Source organism: Pantherophis guttatus, chromosome 5 (assembly GCF_059756535.1).
Source record: "Pantherophis guttatus breed Tessera chromosome 5, ASM5975653v1, whole genome shotgun sequence".
Taxonomy (NCBI): domain Eukaryota; kingdom Metazoa; phylum Chordata; class Lepidosauria; order Squamata; family Colubridae; genus Pantherophis; species Pantherophis guttatus.
Window position 1 is genome coordinate 100,033,194 of NC_142067.1, and position 18,113 is coordinate 100,051,306.

The 18,113-nt window shown below is 35.9% G+C and overlaps 1 protein-coding gene across 1 annotated transcript; it reads left to right on the plus strand.

Annotated features, from left to right (window-relative positions):
- Positions 1-2,531: 2,531 nt before the first annotated feature.
- Positions 2,532-10,165, plus strand: LOC148113541 (uncharacterized). Its single transcript, XM_087895412.1, has one exon. The coding sequence runs from the start codon at positions 2,545-2,547 to the stop codon at positions 6,634-6,636; it is 4,092 nt and encodes a 1,363-aa protein (XP_087751538.1). The 5' UTR covers positions 2,532-2,544; the 3' UTR covers positions 6,637-10,165.
- Positions 10,166-18,113: the final 7,948 nt, after the last annotated feature.

The window sequence follows — 18,113 nt, forward strand, 5'->3', positions numbered from 1 at the left end:
CCTGTTTTTGACCTTCTGCGCACGCGCAGAAGGCTTTGCACATGCACAGAGGGTCAAAAATTAGATGTGACAATGGTGCACGTGCACTTCCAAATCAGTAGGGAATGTAAGTAGATTTCAACTCTGATATGTATATACTGTAAATGTTTCACAATCCTAGATGCAACTGAAATGAGGGCAGTTTTTGTCATAACAGGTTCCCATTTGTTAAGCAGCAAAGTTTAAAAGCATCTGAAATGTTTGGAATAGAATAGAATAGAATTTTTATTGGCCAAGTGTGATTGGTCACACAAGGAATTTGTCTTGGTGCATATGCTCTCAGTGTACATAAAGTAAAAGATACGTTCATCAAGAAGTTTAATCATCTTGACCTCATGTTTCCATAATGGAAAGAACCTAGGGACAGGCTTCTGATGCTGAGATCAGACTCAGTAAATGTGAGTTACAATCCTCAAAGCAATACCTTCCTCTGTCATGTATCTATCATGGAGAGGAACCAGACCATTGCTTTTAATAATAAAAGTGTTGTCACAGGTGTAATGTTGTGCATGTGTGTGGTGGGGGGAGAGGTAAGGAGTAGGAGGAAAACTTGCCCTTTGGGAAGATTTAATAATTTGACCAAATACTGGCTTTGAATTGCTTATTTCATTCAGTGATGGTCAATGAACAAACATATATTTTTTCTGCTCTGTTGTCTTTGTTTAATGGAGTGAAGGTTTATATAAAAGGACCCTGTGATGATGAGAATATTGTTTCAGTCTAATGTTCCTACAGTATGTTCAGCGTTGTCCAAAGTGAACACTGTGTACTTGATTCTGCCATTTTAATTTTCAGAAAGAGGAAGAATATTTAGGGGGGGGGGAGGCATAGCCATCTGAATAAAGTTGTGATTTTTTTAGAAGCCATCTAAATTTCAGATTATGAGAAATTGAGATTACAGCAAATGTGGTTAAAACAGTTTGTGCCTTTCTCCCCCAAATCTGGCCCTGGTCCTGTTTGCAGGACATAAATGCTAGAAGTATTTTTGTCATTATGTGACTATTACTGAGCAAGGAATAAATAGTTGCCTGAGTTTACAATAATCTGGATGGCAGAATTAATATGAGCACCAGCTCATATTGCTTCTTGGAATCAGACATGTGTTATATGAACTGGCCATGTTCTTGTTATGTGGTATTAAGGATGAAATCCTGTGTTATTGGAATCAATCATTTCCTTTGTCCTTGACCTCATCAGGATTTCATCCCAAAACAATTGTTGTCCTGCTTCTGCTTATATATGAAGAGGTATAAAAACTTAATCTTGTTTTATTCTGTTAGATGAATCTCATTCACGTACTATTTTACTATTTGATGAATTAACTAACTAATATTTTTATGGTACTAGAAAGCTGAAACCACTGTGTATTTTCCCACCCACCCTGTTCCAAGCAATAGTCTACTGCCATTGATATCACTCTGGCTTTCACACTGAGTTCATTATTTTATATAGTAACAGATCCTCTCAGGTTAAAGCACTTCCTAAATCCGCAGCTGCCAGTATTCTAATTCTTCAAACAAAAGTATTCTTACAACCATGTTAATGACTGAAATGATACAGAGGCCAGTTTATCTTGTCCTAAATAGCTTTGCATACAGAAAGCTTTTATCTTTGCCATTATAATTTTATAGGGGAAATGTTTTTAAATTTTTAGTTTATCAAAATATACAATATAAAATCAAAATATAAATTACAAAGAAAAATGAAAATAATGGGAAAGTAGGGGAAGAAAAAGGAAAAAGTGTTGGGTAAAAAGGAAATTTAAAAAGCATTGTCTTCCAACTTGTTTTAGTGTAATAGAATATAGTAATAGCTTCAACTTTTTACTTTTGCATGATACTATGTACTAGCCATTTCTATAATAACAAACCTATCTAATCAGCAAAACCTCAAATCAAAGTTCCATTTTTTTTCCATCTCAAGCACAAAGTCCAGAAATGGTTTCCAACTGGAAGTAATGCTTTCAGAAAAGATATTTTAAGAGTACATTTTCCACAAAATTGGAAATTGTGTTTTAATTTAACTAACTGGGCTTTGGACCTAAATTTATCAAAACTGTAGCCTCCTATATTTTATACTTTGTGGAACATGGAACACTCCAGAAATAGTTTTTTATAAAAATTGAACAAACTTGCCAGAATTATATTTTTAGTTCCTTAAAAATGTACAATATTCAGTACTACTTAGTAATATTTTTTGTGATATCTTTTATTTAGCTGTTGGCTGAAGGAAACAAGTATGCAAGTTTTTTCAAAGTTAATGAAATATATTACTGCTTATATCAGATAATACAATAGTTGACAATGGCCAGTCATAGATAGGTACCTATAATCACAGGTTGACTAAGTCTTGACTAAGGTGATGTATTTTATATAAATGTGTACATTAGATGTACAATGTTTGTAGTTTTAAGAGCAATTTTAGTATACGATGTAATGTACAATGCATGTTTATGGTTCCTCTTCCCAAAGCATTCATTTTCTTCTGTGCAGCAAAAGTAAAGGTATGAAGCTGAGCAGCGATAAGGTGCAGATTGATCCCATGGCACTGAAGAAGAAACTCAATAAGATGTCAAGCAAATTAGGTGCTTTTGCTGTTCTCAGCAGCCTGTTGGTTTACCTCACAGACCTCGTATCTAACAGTCTTACAGTTGAAAACAAAAAAGTCAATTGGTTAGAAAGCTTAGGAAAAAAAATGAGCTCAAAGCCTGAACGCCAAAGCACAAACAATGGCATTCGCCCTACAAAATTTCAACTTCTGCAGTCAAGGTTCATGAACAGCCATCGTGAACCCTTCCGAAAGAAGCCAAGAGAGGTGGGCAAGTTGATTATTAAAGAAAAGTATTCTCCCCCTAAAAATGGGCTAAATTCCATCATAAGCAAGTTTGACAGGAATTCAATAACTGGTGAAGAAAATCCAAAGACAATAATAAGTCAAGAAAGAACCAAATGGATTAGCTTATGTGGGAAAAATACTGTAAAAAATGTTCTGAAGAAATTTATAGCTGCTGAGGAAAAAGAAACTAAGGAGAAGCAGCTGAATCTGAAAAAGAACCTACCCAAAATAATCAATAAAAACTCAGTCTTCTCCAAAATGAAAGAAAAGTTTGAGCAAACCAGTAATGTTTGTTCAGCTATTGATGTGAGAATAGCTGCCCCCCACGCAAGGGGGAGACAAAAGACAAAAAAGGACATAAAGCCTCTGCAGCAAAAAGCTATTTGCAAAGCAGAAATTAAAATACTAAGGGATAATTTGAGAGTAGTAACAAATATCAACAGCAATAAGCCACAACTTTTGGTTTGTACAACTGTTCCTATACCTAAATTTCATGTTGCTGTTGAAATTAATCATCCTTGCAGTTGGGCAACAAATACCAAATATACCATTCAGCTTTCTGACAAAAATGTCCCAGGGGAAAAAATAAAAGATTCAGAAAATAGCATTCAATCTGGTGAAAATGGGATATCGGAACACAAGGAACAGAAAAGACAATTGCAAAGGAAAGTTAATGAAATGACTATGATGGCTGCAAACAAAATAGATATGGCTGAAGCTTCTGAAAGCCCAGTTCCTAACACAGGCAACATTCCACTTTCGATGGGAGAGGTATCCCTTGTTGGCCGTAGGCTTACTTTACCTTTAGACCAAAACCAGAAACCCTCATCACCTAAAGATAGCATGTTCTCGAGCTCTGCAAACAAAGGTTGCAGAGCTCGAGCTCTGCAAACAAAGGTTGCAACACAAACTTCTAAGAATGAAAACTCTTCTACTCTTTGCTCCAATATCACCTACCCTACTAAAGAAGTCGGTGCACTCGGCCACCAGGAAACTAAAGAAGATGAGATTTCTGCCATGCCAGAAGGCTTGTGTAGGTCAAAAGAGACAGAAATAGAATTAACAGCATCTGTAAAAGATCTTCCTCCCTTTGCCAGCCAAAAATGTTTCTCTAAACAGAAAGTGTTGGAAAATACTCTACCGTTTCACTCTCCTGTAACTCAGGCATCATGTAACACCGAGCCGTCAATCAAAAACCAACAATCAAGTGTTGAACCTGCAGCTGTAGACAAAATGTCTCTCGGTTGGAAGAATAAAGAAGATTTTGGAAGCAGATTTTCTGATGGAATTCAGGACGGAGAAAAACTGCCTGATAAAGAACTATTTCCAAAATGTATGACAAATAATGATCATAAAGCACAACAAGGAGATCAAAACTTGTCTGACTGCCAGCTAGAAAGTAAGAATTTGCCCCTGCAGCCTACGAGCCAACAAAATTACCAGGATAACAGTAGGCTAAACTTTTCAAATAACTCAGATCAAGCCCTCACTTCAAAGGACAGAGATAATACTGTAAAAGGAAATGATATTTGCAATGAATTTGAAAAACATTATTCTTCCTTGTCCAATACTATGAAGAAATCCAGATCTATCGTAGCAATAGAAAATAGCAAAGCCAAACCCTGCTCAGTCGATGAAAATACATGTTCAGAAAACAACACTAACAAGGAAAGGGTGAGCTTGAGTGACTGGCATAGCTCTCAAAGCCTCGTAAAAGAACTGCTTAGCCATGAAAGCCACAATGTAATGGATAGTCCTGGGGCTGCTTCTGAAAAATATCATTTATCTTCATTAGAAGATTCAGCAAAAGCAGCACTCAATATTGCTGAAGTCAACAGTCCTTTATGCAAAATGGGGAACCTTCCAATGCCAGCCTCATCCTCATTACCGAAGAATGAAAATGATATTGCATCTTGTTCTCATCCTAAGAAATGCCCCAGCCCTTTTCCTAGTGACTTTCTAAAGTCCCAGAACACACCCAAGCCAGATGATACAATAATGCACAATTTGAGCAATGATTTAATATACAATGAAAAAAATGTTGCAGAAGACAAAGATATTGGTCATCAGAGTGGGAAGCATCAACTGTCTTCAAAAAGGAAGCTTAAGAGGCCTGAAAATACCCCTGCACATCTCAAGCACAATGAAGAAACACAACCGATGTCCTTGGGAAATGACATTAGAAAGCAACAAAAGATGAAAACAATGACAGAGAAAAAGTTTGAGAAGAGCTATTTCCCTTCCCAAAATGAAGTAACGAATCTAGGAACCAAAGATGCAGAGAACAAGGTTTTACTCGAAACAGCACTGCATCTGAGTTCTTTATCAGTCATCAAAAGGGAAGAAGAGAAGAATAAGACAAAAGATAAAAATCCTGTACCAAAAATGGCATATAGTTCCAAAACTCCCCAGAAATTAAGAAAAAATGAGTTTACAAAGAAAGGTGGTGGCATAACAGAAACAAATGTTTCTCAGACTCAGCAGTCAACTCCACCTAAATCTAAGCCTAGTGACATAGAAATAGTACTCTCCATACTCCCCACTTCAAAACACCCAACACCACAAAGGGAACCACTGAACCCTGAAGATGTTACAGCACAAGATGACACTATTGTACCTTCGATAGTCAAACACTCAAAATACCAAATTCCACCAAGGGAACCAGCAAAACAGGAAGGCATTACAGTACAGGACAACAGTTCTATGCCTACTATGGTCAAACATTCAGAATGTCAAATGCCACCAAGGCAAACAGTAAAAGTGGAAGGTGTTACAACACAAAATAAAAGCTCTGTAACACCCAAGCTCCCTTTACTCAAGAAATCAATGAAAGTTGATAATACAAGGGGAAGTAATGCTCAGGACAATCTTCAGAATGAGAAAATATCATCATCTGGTAACAAAATGAAGCCTGGAAGTAATCCAGAAAAGATGAGAGATAATAGTAGTAATTCAAACCCAAACCAATTACCCTTCAAACACAAATGCTCAAAAAGCCAAAAGAACAGTGCAACAGATGAGACCATTCTGAATCCCTTTAAGAAAAATGAAACATCATTGTCACCAAAAGAATTAAACACAGACCCCAAAAATACGGCAGCTGCAATTACACAGAAGTCATCCTTAAATGACCCTAGAAGCCCTCACTTGATTGCTAAGGGCAAAAAGCATGAGCAAGATTCTAAGAAATATCAGCTACTCTCATCAGATGTGACATCACTGAATAAACAGCAGGATGATAATGTAGCAGGAGGGAAAGAACTGCAGCAGATACAAATCCCCAAAGATTATATCAAATCGAAATCTAACATAGGAGTTGAAAAGTATAAACATCAACAATCGGAGAAATCATGCCTGCCCTCCAATCCAGAAACACATGAGCAGAATGATCGTGGAAAAAAGGTTTCCTTGAAGAACTTTGACAAATACAGACGTCCAACATTGAGTCATGATAAAACTTTGCCAAAGGAAAAAATAAGCTGTGAGCATACTGAAGAGCCTAAAGTAGGCACATCAAACAAAACCCACCCACCCAAACAGAAGAATACACAGCATTCCTCTAACAAATACCAAATACCAGTTACAGATTACTTATCTGGGGTGAAATATGGAGAATCTAAAGAAGCTGGGGCTGCAGCAATGGATGAGACTGAAGCTACATTAGAAAAATACACAGCAGAAAGTTACAGTGAAGAAACCATACCATTATCTTTTAAGCCACTGATTATTCGGGCAATTGATACAATTAAGCTCGACAACTGAAATAACTTCAAATTCATATTCCATTGATGGAAGCTTGTCCAGTTTCTGCCATCATTTCTCTTCAAGGCGTATAAGGTTCCAAAGTTCATTAAAAACACTTTTCACCTCTCTCTTCTTCAATATGTCATTATCTCCATCCAACCATTGCTTTCTCATTCTTCTCCTTCCTTCTGACCCATTCGTTTTCCCTTCATATATTTATTTTAGAATTCTATCATTGTATCTTTTGTCTGTATGACCAAATCACCTCAACATACTTCTTTTGTATTGATAACTCTATTCCACACTCATTCAGCACCTCTTGATTCTTGATCCTACCTCTCCTTGTTTTACCCCATTCGCTTTTTAATCTTACTGATTCAATGCATCCAATTTACTTTTAGATTTCTCCTAGAATATTCAGGGGTAACTTCCACATAACGAACTGAGCAGAAGCACACGCTTATACACAGTCATTTCCCCTTCTTTTGATAAAAACATTCATCCCTCACAGTACATCATATCCCATTCAAAATCTCTGTTATCAGTAACTTCCCTGACTCATTTTTCTATCCACAATCCAACTTTATGCTGTGATAAAAGTGCCAATTTACATGATCCCACAAAACTGATGGTTTTTTTAATTCTTGGAAATTAAGAAATGTGGATTAAAAATATATGAATGGTATTGATGGAAGTGGGAAAGAAAGAAAGACCTATTTCTGAGGATTTCAAAAATCTGGGGGAGAGGGGGGGGAAAAGAGCATTACAAATTATCAGCCACCTTTGGCCAAAATTGCTAAATAGAGTCTCTGTGTACTAAAGCAGATTCTCTAAATTGCTCAACCCTGAAAAAAAATGTCATTGCCGCTTTGCTATCCTGATAAGTTTTCTGCAGGCATCTGCATGTTTATTTTTGGAAACTGAATGTAAGATGACAGGAAGGTCCTGTTTAGTGATCACAATTTGGACTGGAAACTTGATCAATAGCAAAGTGATCGCTAAGTGAAAACTATGACTATTTTTATGATCTTATTTCAGCTTTCCTTTCCTTTATAGACCTGCAAAGGTCATAAATGCGAGAACTGTCGCACTTACTATTTCAACACTATTATAACTGCAAATAGTCACTAAATGAGTTGGTTGCTAAACAAGGACAACCTGGGGATGATTGTGGCATGAAGAGGTACCGGTAGTTTCTTTTTAACCCTATTTCAGCAAAATCTAACTTTGCTGCAACAAAACTAAACTGCCTCTCCTGGCTAAATATTAGTGATCCTTCTAATTTGAACTTTATATCTTCTAATAAAATGGAAAAATGACTTGGGACTTTGGAGCAAACTATATAGACCCAGAAATCTTGACAATGTTTTTTTTTTTATTGCTTTTAAAAACAACTTGTGAAACTGTCACACTAAATAAAATGTAGAAGCAATAATGCGGATATAAAAAAACAAAACTTTTAATGAAAAATCATCATTATATTATATTATATTATATTATATTGTAGAACTTGTGCAGTTGTAAATTATGAACTTTATGTAGTAAAATTATGAACATACAGTTGTAAATTAAATTATGTTGTAGAACTTATGCAGGATTTCCATATTAATTTCAAAAGAACAAATAATGAAAATCTTGTTGTACAAAATACAGTATAAATTTATTTTATAGAATGGCACAATAAAATCTGGACTGAAGATTTGTTATTTTACTATGGTGGGAAAGTTCTGATATTGTGTTTGATGGCTTTTATGAATCTAATATTTTCATATGCGTTTTAGCTTTGTCATTTCATATATCATCCTAGTTAATCCACAACACTTCTGAATGTGGTAAGCCCAATAATATCAAATGTGCTTGATGTGGAGTTATACTTTGCAGAAATTTGCAGAAATTGAGAAAATTACTATAGCATATGTGGAATTTTTAAATGCACATTGTGACCAGATCTCAGGAGTTAATTATGGAGCAAAGAGAGAATGAAGTAACTTTGGACCACCATGGACCCAGCTACTCACAAGCATGTCTATAATGTGAATACATAAAAAATGCAAATCCAAATACAGGAACCAAGTGTCATCTTTAAGTCAAGAGTATAGCAACCAAATTCTCTTTTCAGAAATGAAATCCACCATGCAGGCGACCAAGGAAATTGTCTTAAAAGAATGTGACTCTGAACAATTAAATAAAACATTCATAGACCCTGTCTGAAGAAAAGAAAATCAGTTTGCTTTGATCCTCTCAAAAAGTGATGGCATAATTGATATTTAACCTCTGGCATTTTAAAAGAAGGAAACAAATTGTGGTGAAAACATATATTTTATGTCATGTAAGTAACAGTTAATATGATGGGATAAACTATTCATGTGTGTATGTGTATAAAACATGTACAGGCAAACAAAACACTGTTAATTTTTATGAATTAAAAATTCATTATAGCTAATAATAAAAGGCCACCTTCCCTCATATATCATATAAATTATTTACCTGCTTCAATAGTCTATATCTTACACAACTATACAGTTTATGCTGTTCACAATTTTGAACTTACTCTAGAAATAGTAAGTACTTTTTTGGCTAAACAGATTTTCATAAAATTGTACGTATTTGTAACTCCTCCACTAAAAGCAATGGAACTAAAAGGCCCTTCGCTTTGGCTGAATTATTCTCAACCTTTTGTCAGAAAAACCTTCCGAGGCTATGGCTGCCAAGATTCAGTGAACTATGACATGGCAACCAAGAGTGTTCTCTTTCTCTTTAATGCCATTTAGTAATTGTCTAGATTTTTGCAGACCTAAAAAGGGACAAAGACAAAGTGTCATATCATAATGGCTTTTAGATTTACTTTGGACAATACTTGCATTTATCATAATGCCTGCTTTCCTTTGGACTTGTGTATCTTAATACATTGTTTTCAATAATTATTTTCAGATAAATAATTAGCTTCCAGTTTTTCTCCATCAAGGGAAGAAAAGGTTCCCTACTGTAACCCACTTCTGAACCTATGCTCTTAATTATGTTGTAATAATGCTAATTGGGAAAACCTGCAACTGTGCCTGTCCCTGCGTTCTTTTCTAAACATTTAAGAGGTTTAATCTTAGCCTATATACTAGGAAGTGAGAACAACTGCAAAACATAGCCTATGTACCATCCTGTACTGCTGTCTTCTTGGTATTTATTTTGCATTTATTTGAATATATTTCTATGTTTGTTCTAACTAAAGCAAGCATGTGATTTATTAGATAACTGACACTTAACTATTACTGTTATAATACAGTCTTTATGTGTTTTTTGTAGTCCACTAAGGCAAACAAATGTATTTGTTACTTCTAGGTGTTTTTATGAATTTGCTACAACAATAGGTTTATTCTTTGTCCTGACTTACTAATTAAGAAGGGCAGGGTTGATTGAAGCCACTGAAATTTTTTTCCAGCTGATATCACAAAGTTTTTGAACAAGTTAATAGAAAACTTTGTTCATGGTTAATGGTTTGACAGTTCTAAGCAATTTTCAAGGGGAATATTTTAGTAAATGCTGTATGAATTTACTTCTCATCATCATTATTTTACACTGCTGTAAGACAGATGGATAGATAACTAAGAACACAATCCTGTTAAATTAATTGATCGTGATACTTCCTTGGTTTTCAATATTGCATTTTGTGTGATGTTATAATCCCATAATTCATGCCTTGTGATTGGGTTCTTCTTGGGCTCTAGGGTGCACTATGAAAAAAAAATACAATAGGAAGATGTTGTATAATCCTAAAGTCTGCACACTCCACCAAGATGGAAACAAAATCATATGCAAAGTTGCAAACTGTATTATATTAGACAAATAAGATACATCACATCAAAGAATTATGAAACACAAAACTGCAATAAAGAATCAGGATTGTAAATATCTAACAGCCACCATAGTGTTAAAACTAATCATACAGTTGACTGGAAGACTGAAATAGACCCCATAAAACAAAAAACCCTCTCCCCCGAGATTTCCTAGAAGTCTGCTACTCAAGCAAATGGGCTATTAAGAGATTCATTGAGCTGGATACTATCTACCATCTACTAGGTGCTTAAATTAAAATACCAGTCATCAACAGGCAAGAACCAAACAAAATGGAAAGAACAGCACTTCCAAGAATGAATTGATCAATATCTTGCAGGAAACCTCCAATTAATCCTCCTGAGTTCAAATCCTACATAGACTAAAAATTCTACAAGGCAATTTTCTCTCTTCTGAATGGCTGCACTGAGAAAGCTTAGCAAACAGCTTTTTTTTCTGAAGCATCTGCAGAAAACCTGATTAGCACCTTGGTATTAATGTTCCAAAGTCTTGAGTTCCCAGCTGCAAAGTATATACAAACCAGAGTACCCCTATTCCAAGAAATTGTTTTTTTTAAATTTAACTTGCTAAAATTATTGTAAAAAGAGACTGTCTGGTATAATAGTTGAGTATTGGATTAGGACTAGTAGAAATCCACTTTTATTACTGTAATATAAGAGGCAGAGGTGAAGAATACAGAATATATTATCACATAATTCTTGAATTAATGATGAAAGGAAACAACTGCTTGCTTTCACTTCTTCTCAGATCAGGGATGATCTGTATGTAAAGACATAGAGCCATCTTCTGTTTAACATTTATGTCTCTCAGCATAACCCCCATCTTAATGCCGAGGCCTTTCCTTGCATAGAAAGGAGCTATGAGTCAGGACAGACTTTACAATTCCTACCACTTGCTTTGCACATGGAAATTCTGAAGTTCTGTCTCTATTCCAAGATTGTCAACTTGGGCACCATTCAAATATACATATTTCAGCTTACACAATTTTTGGTGATGGCCATGCTGGCTGCAGGAAGCTGCTCTGGACAGTCCATTCATAAAACCAAATAGTAAATGATGGATTAGAGTATTCTGCTAAGAATGGGGAATTCTGTGACTTGAAGTCAATAATAGAATAACAGAATTAGAAAGGACCTTGTAGGTTTTCTAGTCCAACCCCCTGTTCAAGTAGAAGACTCTATACCTTTTCTGACAAGTAGTTGTCCAGTCTCTTCTTAAAAGCCTCCAGTGATGGAGCACCCACAACTTCTGAAGTTCCACTGGTTGATTGTTCTGTCAGGAAATTTCTCATTAGTTATAGGTTGGATCTCTCCTTGACTAATTTCCATCCATTATTTCTTATCTTGCCTTCAGATGCTTTGGAAAATAGATTGACCAGCTCTTCTTGTGGCAGCGCCTCAAATATTGTAACACTGCTGTCATGTCACTCCTAGTTCAACCATTCTTCGTATGTTTTAGCCTCCAGGTCACCTGCCCAGATGTCATCAAAAACGCTCTGCGCATGCACAGAAGTGCTACACGCTAGCAAAGCAAGAGTGCCCGCCGTGTGCTGCTGATAGTGAACCAGTAACACAGGGATTTGAAACCCATTACTGCTCCAGGCCCCTAATCATCTTTGTTGCTCTTATCTGCACTCTTTCCAAAGACTCAACATCTTTTATATATAATGGACTGACCAAAACTGGATGTGGTATTCCAGGTGTGGACTTAGTAAGGCTGTATAACCATTCGAGTACTTCACATGATCTTGTCCACAAGTCTTAAAGTTGCTGAGATTTGAAAACATAGCTCTAATAGAATAGACTAAACTATGCACGAAGTGCAAAGCAGCCTCCTCAAGTTCTTACCTAAACATTTTCTTGAATACTATGTGAAAACTGGTCTTTCATAACTGGTCTTAACTAGTAACTATCTATTCATTATTCTTCCTCTTTTGTTTTGTTCTAAATATCATAGGGAAATATTTAATTAACAAATGTCTGAACAGGTCAAAACCACTGATCAAATTATGAATGTCCTCCCTTAAAATATCTCTAAAGTCTCTACTGAAATTACAGGTGAAATTACTAATTTCACTTCTGTTTATCATGATAATTAAGAATATTGTTCTGTAGAATCACATTAATTATATTGTTACACTCATTTTGGCCAATGTATACAGTATATAACCCAATTAACTTTCAAGATTCTTGATTCTGTTTTTTCCAGGATGCATAATGTATTTTTTTACAATTGCATCTAAAGAATGGAAGTTTGATTATATGCTCCCTTTATCAAAGACTAGAAAAACAATGAGATATATTACTACTTAGGTAGAGCTAAAATACGAGGCAGGGCATATTGCTCCCAAGGACATTTAAGATGTTCATTTCACTTTTTTCTGGAGACAAGAGTTAGAAGGTAATGTTTGTATAAAAGAATCTCCCACTGAGCCCAGCACATACAGCAATAGCACTTAGATTTATATACCACCCCATAGTGCCTTTTACAGCACTCTCAAAGTGGTTTACAACTTCAGCATATTACCCCCGACAATCTTGGTCCACATTTTACTGATCTCGGAAGGACGGAAGGCTGAATCAACCTTGAAATCAGGATTGAATTCCAGGCTGTGGGCGGAGTTAGCTTGCAATACTGCATTCTAACTACTGTGCCACCAGAGCTCGTACATATCTTATACACAAAAAATTAATCTATCAGCAGGTATTCCCTAGACAATCAACTATCAGAATGGAGTTCACTGCCAAACTGCAATCCTCAAAATACAAAGCGTGACTAAAATCCTGAAGAGATACATGGGTGTGTCCATTGGTTTGAGATTCCTCTCTTGATGCTTACCGAGTTCAAGGATATTTTACTCTATACATACATACATTCAAACACACACAAGAAATTGAAAGATGGCATGCTGCAAAGGAAAACCACAGGCTCCAGCATAAGGCTTACTTTATGAATGCTGTTAAGAAAATTATTTTTAACAAATAAAAATGGTGAGCAGCTATAGCCCAATGTTTGACTAGAAATGTGTGTTGGATAAAGATAAATAGAAGCTCCAGAAGTCACCAATATGAACAATTTGAAACTGCCTATATTTCCCCATGGTATCCATTTTATGATTTGGAAGAATATGTACCATAGAAGAGAATATGAACAGGTTTTTAATGTGGTTTTTATACTTGCTTTGCTTGATACTTGCTTTGCCTTTTCATTTATGGTTGTATTTTTACCTTTTAAGATTTTCCTTAACTACCTTGAACTGTCAGAAAGTGAGCTAAAGTGTAAAAAAACCCCCACAAAAGATTATACAAAGGTTGATAAAGGTTACATATTATGCATATATCTATATGCACATACATACATACACTTTATTGATTGGCAAATTCCAGCAAAGAGGAAACTCATCATCACTCTAGGTAATTGTTCTTTATCAAATTACCATATTCTATTAAGAATGTTGTCCATGTACTACATACAGTTTCATCCCATGACAGTTTCTGCACTGAAAACACCCTGGTTTTTTTAGTATTCGGGTGTAACATTTCTATTCCACAGAAACTATTATGGATGCCTCCAGTTGAAACCCAAACCAATTCATCTGAATGTTTCTTTATCTATATGCCTCAATAAACTTGTTCGATTTGAGAATCAATGAGAAGAATTAATGCTCTACTACTGGTAGTATTATTTGACTTGAGAGGGCCTTGCAGTGCCACTTTATGCCTTTAGATGGCACATTTTCCATTTTGCAAAAAAATTCATCTACAAGTATCTACTCTACAGGTAACCCTCGACTTACAAGAGTTTGTTTAGTGACCATTCAAAACTACAATGGCACTGTAAAAGTGTTTTTACAAAGATTGCAGCATCCCCATGGTCATGTTATCAAAATTCAGATGCTTGGGTTCGTATTTATGACGGTTGCAGTGTCCCAGAATCATGGGGCCATCGTTTGCAACTTTCTGACAAGCAAAGTCAATGGAGAAGCAAGATTCACTGAGCAACTGTGTTACTAACTTAATAACTACAGTGATTCACTGTGGAAAGATTGTAAAATGGGGCAAAACTCACTTAACAATTGTCTTGCTTTGCAACAGAAATTTTGGGCTGTAAGTCAAGGACTACCTGTACTCCTATTACTTCCTATCAGATATCCTGTAAGAATGTAAAGTCAAATTGGTTGTGTTTGGGGAAAACAATCTTAGTGAGAAATTCTAGATGAGAAACAAACAAAAAGTCAAATGGAATTGATTTGTATAAGCAGAAAGGATGTCCTGCTATGTCTGTGCATCTCATGTTGCTGAGGCATACAGTGAACGGAACATAGTCATGTGCATCTAATTACTCATATGAATGTGACCATAATGAGGCTGAGAACCTGTGTATCTTTGTAAATATATAAATATTATAGTGTATTACAGTGAATACTATATTAAATTTCAACCCATACTGTACTGAATCATAACATACCCACACACCCCGAAGGCTGTTGAGTCTGACCTGATGGCTTTTATTTAATCTAACACTTTGAAAAGCTGCCACAATGATCAAATGAAGAAGTACTATACTGGTAGATGTTGTCCTGAGCTTCTTATAGAAAAGAGATTTTTTTGAAAAGCAGCATAATTCATTGGCTCGAAAGAAATAAACAATATATAATCTATACATTAATACTAGGCAACCCACTGGGCCAACATACAGAAGCATTTCTTGCAAGGTATTATTGAATGATGAAGAAAGGTTGAAACTATGACATATCCCCAAAAGGTACTCATGAGTTCCAGTACCAGAGTTCCAACAGTGGCAACGTCCCATGGTCACAAGACCACATTTTGGGTGCTTGGCATGTGGTTTATCTTTACAGCTAGTTGGAGCCTTCACAATCACGTAACACGTTTTATGCCAGAATCTGGCCTTTTTGGCCAATTTCCTGCAAAAAATGACCATATGAATTCATTAACTCTCTTAATGATTGCAGCATTCACTTAACGATTGTCACAAAAATGATTGTAAATTCAGTCAGATGGGTGCTTCTTTCAACTTATGATGGAAATCTGGGTTTATTTATGTCATAAATCAAGGACTATCTGTACTCAGATCTATTCTTGAAGGATCCCAAGATTCTCATGAGTCCTAAGGTCAATGTCTTGGCTTTGGCTGCAACAAAAGAAACTGTTGAACGAGTAAAGGTAAAAGTCAGTCATTGGACCAAGGATAATTCAGGACAGCAATGCCAATGAAATAAGTAGTACACATAATTATCTTAGGGGAATATATAGGACATGCTCACCTAACCTTTTGTCTAGTGCTGACCCATCACAATTGAGTTCACAGACGTCCCCACTTGATGAATAAAGTTTTACGTTTTTCCCACGCTTCACATATTGCTGCAATTTATACATAGCTGTGTTTTCCCAACACAACTTCTCTTTCCAACCGATTGGCAATGGCACAAACACCTTCCCTTTCTTTTGTTATTAAAAAGTCAGCCTTCTAGTTCTCAAACGGGAGCCACATTTTCTTGGAGATCAGGCAATCAGAGTAGTAATTACCATGCTTGGATAAGAGCAATGTGGGGAAAGGTATGATGACTACACAGCACATTAGATACAAGCTGTAATCCTACAGGATGTGGAATGGCAGAATTCAGAAATGTGTATTCCTTGATTTGAACCCTCCATAAAATCAGAATCATTTATGTATGCATTTGATTTTTATCCTGCCTTTATTACTTTATAATTACCCAAGGCAGAAAAAAATACATAATACATTTGCCTCCTCTTATTTTCCCAACAACAACTCTGTGAGGTGGGTTGGGCTGAGGGAGAGCGACTGGCCCAAAGTCACCCATTTAGCTTTTGTGTCTAAGGGAGGACTAGAACTCACCGTCTCCTGGATCATAGACCCTTAACTGTTACATCAAAATGGCTCATTACTGCACCACTGACCCATAATATTAGGAGATTGTCCCTTTAAAATCAAACAATAAAAGGGAAGAAATTGTTCTGGATCCAAGGTACACAAGATCAATGTAGTCAATGAGGGAGATGGGCAGTTTCTAAATATAAGTTAATACATAAAAATAAATTTTAAAATGTATGCCATTCTACTCTATCCTGGCACTCTTTAGATATACTGGATGACATTCTTTTTATTCTCTTGTATTTATTTATTTTTGTTTAATCCCCAAGTTTGCCATCTGTGACCATTCATTTCCACTCTTTAATTTCAGTTACATTATTATTGTCTTTGATATTGGTCATGCAATATTGATTTCATCAGTAATATACCTGTAGAGTGGATAAAAACATCTAACCTTGGATAAATTCCTGGAGGGTGGTCTATCGAGGCTTGTCTGTCTCAAAGACTCCATTTTACCTTCAGACTGAGGGCAGCAGCAGGGATCCAAATACCAGTTGCTGGGAAACAGTGGTGGGGGTAGGTAAGTGGCAGGAAATGTCTCCACTTCTTTGCAGGCACCCCAGACGGACCTGACTAGCCCCTGTGAGAACTGGAATACGGGACTGAGTTATGTTTTAGCCTGATTCAGCAGAGTTACTTTTAATGTTCAACTCTAAACTTAAAAGAAAACAAAGAAAACAAGAAGAACAAAAGTTCACAGTACAATCCTGAATGGAATGCTTCAAGGCACATACATGGAAGTGATAAATATCACAAAAGTGCATCACACACAGCAAGTATGCAGGAATACAAAACAGCAAGAGATTAAGTAAAGGAATATAAACAGCTCAAGCATCTCTATAAGCTGACTCCCTACAAATTAGATGTTCCTGTGTGTACCTTGTACCTCCTTTGTACATCCTGATAACCAGGATGCAATCTTCCCTCAAGCAGCTCAAGTGTTTGCTGCTGCTCAACTGGATTAACCAGTGTGTTAGTTGCTGTTGCAAGAGCCTAAAGATCATGAATAACAACAGAGCAATGCAGTTCTAATGCAGGGTCTAACTTCATGGCCTCCAAAGTGCAATACAAAAATAATTTATTGAGCTGCAATCACTATATATGCTCACTAGTTCCACTCAATTTGCACTTTGTATGTATAGCCTAGTCAAACGCCATTTGAATGTTCTTATTTGTTGTCTTCTGTATTTTCTATATGGTACCTCATCTGAAAAGGTTATGAAAAAAAAAGTTGATAAATTAAAAATTCCCAAGCTAAGTGTATATTTAAAAAATTGTAAACAAGCATTTTGCAGTATTAAGCTGGGAAAGATTTTGGAGGACTTTTTATTGATTGCACTTTCTTTTCTTTGTTTTCTAATTTCTAATTTGTATTTAAAGCAGGTAAATAAAGATGTTTCTTGCTTAACAACCATTGCACTTACAGCTATCCCGTGTGATCACACAATCACCATTTGCAATCTTCTTTCCCAAGTTCCTACAAGCAGTCAATGGGGAAGTCTGCAAGCAGTTACAAATGTTGATCATATGATGTCTTTGCTTAGTGAACCCATGGTGATTCATTTAATGTCAACAACCAGAAGTGCTGGAACTTCTGTTGCCAAATGGTACATTCATGTGATGTTACCCTTTATGACTGCATCACTTAGTGATGGAAATTCAGGTCCCAATTGTTATTATTAAGTGAGAACTATTTGTATTTTTTTTTAAAGACAGTATCAATAAATGGA

Bases quoted from the DNA above. Each gene is read 5' to 3' on its own strand.
- LOC148113541 (XM_087895412.1), top strand. From the start codon at position 2,545: ATGAAGCTGAGCAGCGATAAGGTGCAGATTGATCCCATGGCACTGAAG.